General features: G+C 31.7%; 1 protein-coding gene and 1 long non-coding RNA gene across 2 annotated transcripts; both read left to right on the top strand.

Moving 5' to 3' along the window:
• Positions 1 to 1,397: 1,397 nt before the first annotated feature.
• On the top strand, positions 1,398 to 2,440 carry LOC111054053. The gene is made up of 2 exons (XM_022341020.2): positions 1,398 to 1,730; positions 2,172 to 2,440. Exons 1-2 carry the CDS (start codon positions 1,638 to 1,640, stop codon positions 2,436 to 2,438), a joined length of 360 nt encoding a protein of 119 aa, XP_022196712.2. The 5' UTR covers positions 1,398 to 1,637; the 3' UTR covers positions 2,439 to 2,440.
• A 4,200-nt stretch (positions 2,441 to 6,640) lies between these two features.
• On the top strand, positions 6,641 to 11,376 carry LOC120351400. The gene is made up of 2 exons (XR_005571364.1): positions 6,641 to 7,597; positions 7,686 to 11,376. It is a non-coding gene; the product is annotated as an uncharacterized LOC120351400 (long non-coding RNA).
• Positions 11,377 to 12,025: the final 649 nt, after the last annotated feature.

Raw genomic sequence — 12,025 nt, 5'->3', positions numbered from 1 at the left:
ATTGAAGAGTGATCTTCGGTACTAATATTGTAAAACATTAGTCATCGAATAGAATTATATGAAAGTAGTAATCGTATTTTCTGTATGTTTCTAAATACAATTTTTATGTAAAAGCAAAAATATTCCAAAATAATGTGCTCAGCCTTGAACTGTCTCAAGTCTTTAAATACTGTTTTCAAAAAACATTCATATAAAATTCACAAATCGACCAAATCTTAGCTCTCTAACTAAATTTTATACTGTTTACGTATCAGTGGCGGTGTGTTAAGGTTGCATGGTTGCACATGCACAACCCCCTTCATTTTGATGATAATGAATGAATTATATTTTTAGGAGTAAATGAAGTGACTGAATTTATAAGAGTGAGCTCTATTATTATCTCAATTTATTACTGATATCAGCTTCACAATTTCATCATAATCCTATTAATAGGGGAACAGGAGAAACGCCGACAGCGCGCTCGTGGATAAGATGTGTACTCCTCAAGGGAGTATAAAGGCTGAGCAGCTACTATTTGAATGTAAAAATACCTCACTTGCAATTCACTTATAATAAAAATTATTGGACTGGGAAGGAAATGAAAAATACCTTGAAGTTCAAAAAAGATTAAGTGATATTAGTTGCAATAAAGAATATTATAGTACTGAATTTAATAAATCATAATATTCATTGATTTCCTGGGTGAAGGGAATAGGCTTTAGGCTTTACTATTGAAAGGATTGAGTGAATTATTTTTTATTACTTAGACACTTGTTGATTGACATAACAGTATTGCCAAGATTTTCTATAAAAGGTTATACATGTAACCACATGATTTTATATTTTTGAAACGATTTTCTATCATGTATTACCAATTTACCATACATTGTTTCAGACATCTCAACCTAAAACAGGTTATCCTGTTTTAATGTTTTTCGTATTTATTCATTGATCCACATGTGACTTTTAATGAATTGTAATTGGACGGCTTTTATATAAAAGGAACCAACCACCAATTTTCTCATTTTTAATATTATTAGCTCATGAGCATTGAATTGACCATTGTTTGTCTAAAATGACCCAACTGCTCCGTAGCTCCTGCTGCTATCTATTATTGGCATCTGAACCAACTACTTGTATTAGATCGACTGGTAACGTTTTTCTATAAATGGAACCAAATGCAGTCAGCTGCTTGGTCACAGTATACATACAGTATGGAAACTTGGCTAGTACCCTGACGCTAAAATCCGCCATCTTGTTAGGAAGCGCCGCATTGTAATAGCACGGAATAAGCATACAGTGTAGTGTTTCTTTCCTCTGTGGTAATAGTATTGATGGTAGGTTCGGATCACTTTAATGATCCGGATCAATTGATCTGGTTCACTGCTACGAGCTAATCAGAAGACCAGGATTGGACCTTCCCAAGGTCACGTGATGTGTTTAGTATTGGCGTCATGTAAAAAGCATTGGTTAGATAGCCGATTGATTACAAGTTTCCATTCTGTATATTCTGTGGCTTGGTTCTGTTTACACGAATCACGAATGGCTTAACCATAATTGTTGCATCCTTGCATCTTGTGAAAGTGATAGGTGTGTTGCAAGTTTTTAAAAGTGAATGAACTACCTACTAGGCCTACCGTACAACATTTTCTTCAATTATGGAGCAAGAATTTTATACAAGAGGAAAGTATTTGGCGGATCTTGCTAAAAATCAGGGAATGAGAAGTATATATCCAAAAGCAATTTTTGAGGTTAGTTTTACACTATCATGCACATTTTCAAATAAGTTTCAGCAACCAATACAGTCCCTACTAAAATTGATAATGTTTGTTTAACATGTATAGATCGTATGATCTCTAATAACTGAAATTTCAGAATCATTCTGCATTTTATATTAAGAAAACATAGATTCTCATAATAACCTAGAAAACAGGTCAAATTCTACTAAACTTGAACAATATTCTTTTAATAGCAGATGGTGTAAGTGTATACGCCTATAATACAGTAGTAGGTAGTGATACAACATTTATATTATTTCACAACAATATGCTTAATGCATTATGATAGGCTACAATTAGGAAATTCATTTTCGCAATAGCCTCTAGTTGCTTCAATCCTAATGACGTTTGGTTCTGTTTATACTTACACAAAACTACTGGAATGTAGTTTTGACAGAAATCTTTTTTTTGCAGGATGGAAGCAATGCTGAGTTTGATGATCATGACAATACTGGAACTACAGATGCTGGAAATCTTGCCAAATTTGATGATCCTGATGGCAGTGATAAAGACCCTTATCATAATCCTAGTGAATCAAATCTTGCTGAATTTCATGATCCTGATGACAGTGATAAAGACCCTATCATAATCCTAGTGAATCAAATCTTGCTGAATTTGATGATCCTGATGACAGTGATAAAGACCCTAATTATAATCCTAGTGAATCAGATGACAGTGTAGTTGAGTTGTTGACAAGGAAAGCTTACAAGAGGTACCGGTATGTGATAACTCAAACAAGGGAGCACTAGAAAAAAATAATCCGACCAGTAGGCCAAAGAAAGGAAGAAAGAGGAAATATGAAACACAAACTTTTAGATCTAGGAAAAAATTGAAAGATTCAAATGAGAAGCATTTTTCAGTCAAAGGAAATCTTGTAATGATAAAAAAGTTTAGTGATTTTGTTTGCCATTGTTCAAAAAAATGTAATCTGAAGGTTTCTCGTGATTCAAGGAAAAAAATATTCATCAAGTTCTGGGAACTTGGATCGTATGACTCACAGACAACATTCATTGCAGCTCTAGTAAGTGAAGTAGAAGCAAAAAGAAAGCTTTCCAATTCAGAGAAACGAAAATACATCAGAATCTATAAATTGAGAACTGAGACTGTTTGCCATAAAATGTTCATAAATACTTAATCAATCTCTTCAAAGCATGTAAATACTGCACTCTGTAAAATGCATTCAGATACTGTCAAAGATTGCAGGGGTATCCATAAGAAAGGAACAAATCGTATCCCAATAGAAATAGTTGGAGCAGTGAAGAATCACATAAATAAATTTCCGAGATACAAATCACACTATTGTAGAAAAGATAATTTTGTACCACAGCGAGTACCTGCCAACTGAAATGTCAGAGAGAAAAATGTATGATTTATATAAAGAGGAGAACGAAGGGCAGCGTACAGTGAGCTTTTTGTGGTACAGGCATATTTTCCACAGCCATTTCAATATCAAGAGGAAAAAGCTGAAGAAAGATACATGCAATAAATGTGATGAGCTGCAAACAAAAATGAAGTTTTCTAGCTCTGGTGAGCATGATAAGGAAACACTTGATGACCATCACAGAGAAGCTGAATTAGCTAGGAAGGAGAAGGAGAAGGATATAAAGCAAAGGAACAAGAAAATGTCGAATCTTTATCATATGATTTGGAAAAAACTTTTCCTCTGCCACAAATTCCAACAAATATAGTGTATTACAAACGCCAGATAAACTTCAGGCATCTATTCTGGTAAAGATAATAAAGGCTTTTTCTATGTATGGGTGGAGAATATTGCTGGTAGGGGTGCACAGGAAGTAGGGTCATGCCTAAGAAAACATATTTTGAACCATGTTGGACTCAATGTTAGTGAATTGAATTTATGGTCTGATTCATGTGGTGGTCAGAACCACAATATAAAAATTGTTTTGCTTCTTCAAACACTTTTCCAAAAATGCCTTTTTTGGAAAAGATAAGATTCAAATATCTTATTCCTGGACATAGCTTTATGCCTAACAATTCTCATTTCAGTGATGTAGAATCAGCTTTGCGTTTCCAGCAACAGATTTATTGCCCACAAGATTACATAAATATCATGAAATCTTGTTGGAAGAAAAATAAATTTATTGTTACAGAAATGAATGGTGAAGATTTCAAAAGTACCGAAGTAATTGAAAAGTCTATAACCAACAGAAAGAAAGATCTGCATGGTAATAAAATAAATTGGCTAAAAATGAGGGAGATTATGCTGGACAGAAGCAAGCCAATGACATTGCTTGTGAAAACAAGTCATGATCAAAGTGAAAGTATTGAAATAGATATTAAGAAAATGAAAGAGAAAGGGAGACCTTCAACAAATGATGTTTTTCTCCATTCAAGACTGACTCCTCTGTGGCCAAATGGGAAGAGAATTTCCATTGAGAAGAAGAAAGACATACAGACTATGATTCATCTGATTCCAAAGGATTTGCATAATTTTTACAAAGGTTTCATTTGAGAAGAGGGTATACAAGATGATATAGATGGATATAATGCTGCAATTGACTTCACTTTTGATTAATTTTCATTATAATTTGTATTTTGACTACCATTTTTTGCAATAAAATGTTTATTTCTATCTTAGCTATTGTGTGGTTCTTTTTAAAGAAATTCCTTTTGTATGTATTGAAACAGAACCAAACGCCATTTAGGATGATAATTGAATGAATTTTTGAAATGTTGTATTAATTCTATGTTGACAGGACAAGAAAAATCAAGTTTTAATCAATCCATAAGTTTTAAGTCATGCAGTTTGAAAAGGGATTTTTCAGTGAAGCTTTGGAGCTCATTTTCTCCATTATGACCATTTGGTGGTTGGTTCCTTTTATATAAAAGCCGTCAAATTGGTAATGATGAAATACTGTATTAAAGTAGTGTTATTCTTATTACCAATAATAAAAACTATAGGCAAAATAAACTACCAGCAACATTTCATAGCAGTAGGTCCAAAATCTGGTCATAGAATTATTGTCTTCATGATAGGCTATAATACTACACATTGTATATTAGGATTGTATTATTTATAATATTTCATTTGAATAATCATAAAACATGTATGTACTTGTCACTTTCTCTTTAACAGGCAATTGGAATTCTATAGAGAAATAATGTTTATAGTGGACTATCTCACATGAAATCAAACCTGATTCATAAAACTTATAATAACTTACCCACAAAACAAGAGGAACTTATTTTAATTCCTTCAGAGAGCATGTAGATATTGGGTATAAAATAGGCATTTTATTATTATAAACTATCATGAACGATCATGTTTATATTATGCATTTTGTTTTGATCTGTACAGTAAATTATGCAGATGACGCAGAGAACATTTGTCTAATCACTATCCTATAACCTTTCACCTCCTTTCTTTCAATAATATTGAATACATTACCACATACCAAAAGGTTTTCATTTTCCTAAAAGTACAGTCACACATTCAAAAATTACATTTTATGTGTTTAAAATCAGTTTCATTCACTATTGTTCTATCTCTGCCAATGAAAACAAGAAATAGGAAACACTGACGTAGTTCATATTTTGACCACCAGAGACTGCATAAGTCGAATCTTCAGCCCAAGGTCTTACAATCAGGTCATGACACAATCCCGTGATGCATTGCAAAATCGCAATTTTATGGGGTCCTAGTTCACCAATTTTCAAATTTTTCAGCTGATATCATTATGGATTGAACAACATGATGTGTTATTTTGTAATATTGTTCAAGGGATATTGCTTGGCTTTGAATTGTAAAATAAATTGTTCAAATAGCCTATTGTTCAATAGGCCTAGGATCTAATACATGATTTGTGAAAGATATTTTAAAAAATACCAGCTGATATTTTCCACCAATCATATATTAGATTCTAGGCCTACACTGCGACGTTGCAATATCGTAGGCTGGGGCCTTGTATTAGAGGTGGCTATGATGCAATTCAATATCTCAATGTAACTTGATGAAAAATCCGCAGCTGTGTAGACTATAAATTGCATGCCTCATTGCATGCCTCATTGAATGCAATTTTTATGCACTATCAAATAGGATGCAAAGAACTTTTATAACAGCTTATCTGGGCGCCTAGATGTTTTCTGGTTTTCTTGGGCTAAATTCCGGAAAGCATTATTATGATAATAATTAAATCTTGTGTAAGCATGATCTGATCGAATAAATTAATAATTAGTGTATCAGTGTGGATGTGCATATTGGTTTGGGACGTCATTCAGTTATAAATGTTATTTATTCTATTGATAAAATTTTTGTTCATTAAGTGTTATTATATTCTTTAATTTTTATAAGTTTTGGATTTTTGAATTCTCAATTTGTTTTATTTTTACTTTTTTCATAAGTATTTGAAATATTTGTATTTTTCATTTTTAAATTAGGTGGTATTTTCGTTGTTTGTATTATTTATTATTGCATAATTTTGTATTATTTGTCATTTTTCTTTTGTATCTGTACAATTTTTATTGTTAGGGAGACATATTTGGGGAAACCTGTTGTCTCCATTGTAAATAAATAAATAAATGAACTATTGATTGTGTGCAATAACGCATGCAATTAATAACTAAAATAACATAGCATTGTCTCTCGAGCTTTCTGTGCTTTGAACTCGGGCTGTCCTGTTGACAGTATGTCTTGAAGGAGATTAGCTTTTGATGTTAAATTTTTGATACACCAACCCCAACAGCCATTAGCCGTTTTCACACAGATATCTCGCCGACACGACATACAGACAGGATTTACTCTGATGAACAGTATAAGAGGAGGCTGCAGTTTATAACTGTGCGAGGTCTACTGTTCACAGAACTACTAGTAATTTCATCACTAAAATAACCAAGATTCAAACTATCAAAATAGGCTGTTTGAATTTTATTTATTTTTCAATTTCTATTTGACCTACCATTTTTCAAAAATAATATAGTGTCTAAAATGAAAATATTTGAATGTGAAAGCACTGTCTGCAACAAATTTAGGAAGGTAATTTACTATGTAGGGTCTTTTGTATCGGTATGCCTATACTAACTTTTGTTCTCAATTTCAGAAATGGAGAAGATGAGTGAGTCGATGAAGATTACGGAAGACCTATTACCAACCAAATCGAGGAAAAGATATGACGATGCTTACGAAAAATTTTTTCAATGGCTGAATGAAGAGGAAATTGTGCCTACAGAAGTGTGTGATGAAATTTTATTAGTGTATTTGACCAATTTATCTAAAGTATGTAGAGCTAGTACAGTTTGGTCCAATTTTTCGATGATTAAGAGTTGTCTCAATGTGAAGCACAACATTGACTCAAAATCATTTACACTATGCACTACATTTCTGAAAAAGCTCAATGTCAACTACAAACCTAAAAAATCAAACGTTCTGACAGGTAACGAAGTAGTAAAGTTCATGAAAGAAGCTCCAGACAGTGAATGGCTTCTAACAAAGGCTATTATGGCTTTTGGTATTTTTGGAGCTTGCCGAATAGATGATCTTTTACAACTAAATGTTGATGATATTAAAGACAATGGCAGTTTTATGGCAGTATTCCTTGAAGAAGGAAAAACTCATTCGAAGAGAAGCTTCATCATAAATGATGAAGATTGCCCTTTCAGCCCTTGTGAATTGATTCGCAAATACATATCACTTCGTCCATCAACTATGATAAGTAAAAGATTATTTATAAAGTACAACCAGGGAAAGTGTTCATCTCAGCATGTAGGTAAAAATACTATAGCTGCTGTGCCAAAGAAAGTAGCTCAGTACCTTGGACTTGATAATCCTGAAAGTTATACCGGCCATGCACTAAGACTAACATCAGCTTCAATGTTAGTTGAAGGTGGGGATTGTTCATTTTAAAATGACATGGAGGCTGGAAATCGTCTTCAGTTGCCAAGGGCTATATGGAAAATTCAATTGCAAGGAAGGTTGAAGTGTCAAAAAAGCTCTTCAATAATGAAAATTTATTATCACATCTTAAAGAAATATATTTGACAAATAAAGTATGATTAACTATTTTCAAAAATAATGAACAGTTAAATTCATCAGATATACCAGTATCAGCTGTTTTTGTTGCAAGGCTGAGATCTGGCAACCCTGTTCTCCTTTCTTCTTACACTGCCATTACAACGTGACCTCACTATACCAGCTGATTGCATGTCGGCAACAAAGACCTTAAAGATGCATAGACATAGATGCATTTTAAGACCTTGAAGATATCTCTTTAAGGTCTTTGGTTGGCAATATTCAACTTGCACATCATAAAATGGATATGTTCAGCTCTAGAAAATGAACCACAAGTTTATTTTTGTTCTAAAGATGATGAATAAATCCAAAGTATTAAATTTAAAAGGGTTAGGGGTTAGGTTTTATTTAGTTTATATTTATTATGTTTCATTAGGATAGGTTAGGTTTTTGCTTAAAAATTGCAATATGCTAGAAGGGGCTAGGGTCCAGGTAGAGTTATGTTTTTTGATGTTTCAAATGTGAAAGGATAGGTTAGGGGGTTAGGATTTTGCTTTGAACCACATGTTTCTGAACATGTTCATGAAATGAACCACATGTTTATGTTCTGTTCTGAAGATGACAAATAAATCTAAAGTATTAAATGTGATAGGGTCAGGGGTTAGGTTTTATTCAGGTTATATTTAATAATGTTTTATCAGGATAGGTTATATTTATTATATTTCATTAGGATAGATTAATTTTCTGCTTCTTATAAATTTATGAATTCTGCTCTCTTTAAATAATTAAAGTATTTACTCTCTCTATAGTTGAAATTGTGTTTAATAAGCCTGCTATTTGAATGAACATTAAGATACATTTTCAATCCAATTATCTGGTTTTCCTAAATTTATGAATTCTGTAATCTTTGTATTGATAAAATGGAAGATCTCTTGTTTCGTTGAAATAATATGTAGGTAGTACTATTTCATCATTATAATTGATATGCTGAAATAAAAATTTTGTGGTGTGTTTTTTGAAAATCCTTTATCATAATCCCATATCTCCACATTTTGAAAATCCCATACCGTATCCAGAATATCCCTGTTCTTAGATATTAAATAATGAAGTTCTATAAAGATTGTGGTCAGTAGTTCAGTATGTCCATAGCATTGACTAGACTATAGACAAAATCATGCATAGCAAAACTTGATTATTCATAGTAAATTTAAAAATTTTTCAATTTCCATATTTTATATAACTGACTAGAGTAGTAGAATGGACTAGAGTAATAGAAAATGTTATATTCTGTCAATTAAATGAAAAAAATTATTAGGCGGAGTAAGGACTTTCAAGTCCTCTCTACCACCACTCAACCTCGCGCAATCTGTAGTTTACGAAAAAATAATGGTTACTGCAACTTCAGTGACCAGTAGGATACATTCAATATACAGGAATAATTTTCCTGACAATCAACAGATCAGTTACTCGTTTATTTAAGGATTATTATTTTGCATAACTTCTTACTATGTATTATTTTTTATCAAATAAAATTCATAATAATTAAAATCATTTCAAATTTCATACAAATATTTTGCAAATCTTAAGCACACGTGAATAAAATTGATTTAAAAAGAAAATTCAAGTATAGGCCTACTAAATAAAACATCCAAAAAAATTTAAATTAATTAATAATGATGCCTCATAAATGATTAAGTTTGTAGAGTTAATATTGATTTTGTTGAACTTTTCCATAATTGAAGAGACTTGAAATGTCAAAAAATCCACTTCATTTCAAGTCTCTTCAATTATGCCTCATAAAACCTCATGGAGTCAATACCTCTTGTCAGTCTCACTTATTCAATTCAAAGATTATTATTTGATCCACAAATGGTGACCACGTGCTCTCCTAAAATTGAAAAATTGTAGATTTTTGTTATTTGTTGTAACATGTGTTCTAAACATATTGTATTGTAAGAATATGGACGCTCTAGAGCTAGAATAATAAAAAGAACCGTTTCTCAAAACTATTGAGAATACAGTTGAATAGCCTACCTAGCCAGACGACAGTGGTATTCTTTTCAAAATAGTTTGAAACTAAATCAATTCTTTCATAGAAACTTGACAATATTCTTAACACTATTTACAGACACGTTTACAATAGAAACCACATGGTCCACTGTGTTTTGTGTTAACCCTTGTATATAGCTATAGCGTAAGTTGATGGCAGGTAAATGTAGATTGCATATAGCAATATAGATATACAGTTAGGAGAGTAGTAGAATATAGATATTATGTAGTTTACAATGTTACCACGTGGTTAGCATTATGCTACAATGTTACCACGTGGTTGGCATATGATTATTATTGAAGCAACTATTTGATGATCAATTATTTGAATAAACATGATATGAGTAGATGTCTATATAGATTAGGTCATTAAGTAGGTTAGGCTATGTATAAATCATTCAAAAAATATATGTTGTACAATGAATTATAATGTAATAATATTATTAAAAGCTAAGTGAGTTAGTTGAATCCGGATTCTTATGCTAAGGATGAATTTATAAATATAATTAGGTATGTTTGATTGAAACATGTTGACAATTAGTATAGTTATACAATGAGTATGAGAAACCTGCTTAATTAATAAGTATCTTATTAATTTGATTTATTCAATTCAATTTATTGTAATGATGTACTGTATGACATTGTATTTTATTCTTCATTTCATGTATTTATTATTGAAGTATTTTCCATATTAGATTTATAAGATTGATTACTGTATTAATCAAATTCGATGAGTATGTATTCGATTGTTAGTATCCAAACTTCAGAGTTTAAATATTGGTAAAATGTATGATATCATTTGTTTTAATAATGAAGGGGAGCCATAGTTTAAAATGATATATTATAATAAACATTATAGTAAATTTAAATTGATATTTGAATTCAGTTTGTAAACTGAATATTAGGCTGAAGAGTTTGAGTGTAGGTGGAGCTAGAGGGCGAAGGGTGATGAGGGGTGGAAAATCGTGGTGCTAGTATATAAGCAGGCAGACCATGTCTTGCGAGGTTAGTCTCTTGGATTTTGGACAGTGCTCAGTGTAGGAGTGGTTCTTTGGTTTCAGACTTCAATTATCCTATAGGGAATTGACTGAGCCAGTTAGAGTTTGTATTTAGAATTTTCAATTTTTCTTATTTCAAATCCACACCACTCCACCCTAAAAAGCCCAAATAAGTATATAAAATTACATAGCATCAAAGTAAACAGCAAATTTAATTATTAAGTTTTTCTAAATACAAATCTGTAGATACAGTTTTAATTAACTTCTTGAAGCTTACAGTCGAAATTTTCTTCCAAGCACAAATAATAGTTTATTAAAGCAAGGCTCCTCTAATCACAATCATTCTTTAAAATTTATTAATTCTTTTATTTTTGACTGTAATCGTATTTTTAACTAGAGGTGTTCAATATTTAGATTTTACATTTTACTCTTCAAATAACTAAATAAATGGGAACTGTTTGTTAAATTTTACTGTATAAAATTAAACTTGAACTGTAGTACTTTCAAAACTCAATCATCTTGTATATTTTAAATCATTACTATATTTTAATCAATTTTTATAAATTCATTTCAATTTAAAGTGTATTAATAAATTCATAATTAACATTTGTTTTGCCTTTCACTTCATACATTCCCTTACACACGACCCTGTTCTATCTCTTTTTATATTTTTCTTCTAATATTAGTTCTGTGACTGAAATATAAGTATCCACACAGTGAGTGAAGTTATATAGTACAGTAATATTTTATCAATTCATAGTGATTGATTGGCGCCGGGCAAAATTACATATAGAGTGAGGGAGTTCGAAACTCACTCTAAAAAAAAAACAAAGCGGGAAAGAGTTCATATTCAGCAGTTCAATTATATACTTTATTAATACTCTTCATGAGAGAAGGATCAATAAAATTATTTGAATCTAATAAATGTTCTCTATTGTAAGTTCCCTTCTCTCGATGTTTATTCTCCTTGTGATGCATTCCCTATCTTGATGCTAAATGATTTATACAATTTTCCAACTCTGGACTTAAAAAAATTTATTTTATTTGCAATTGACTTGCTATTACAGATCCAATACTTCTTACATGCGGAGTGCACCAGTGCTTCACATGTGGCAAGCACTACAAATCTAAAGCAGCATTGGCTTCTCACCTAAAATATGAGTGTGGAAAGGAGCCGCAGTTCTCATGTCCTGTCTGCACCTATTGCACCAAGCAGAGATCCAACCTTCGAAGACATGTTGCTCTCAAGCATGGGC

The sequence above is a fragment of the Nilaparvata lugens genome, chromosome 5, assembly GCF_014356525.2.
Source record: "Nilaparvata lugens isolate BPH chromosome 5, ASM1435652v1, whole genome shotgun sequence".
NCBI classification, from domain to species: Eukaryota; Metazoa; Arthropoda; class Insecta; order Hemiptera; family Delphacidae; genus Nilaparvata; species Nilaparvata lugens.
This window is presented reverse-complemented; position numbering and strand designations above follow the sequence as displayed.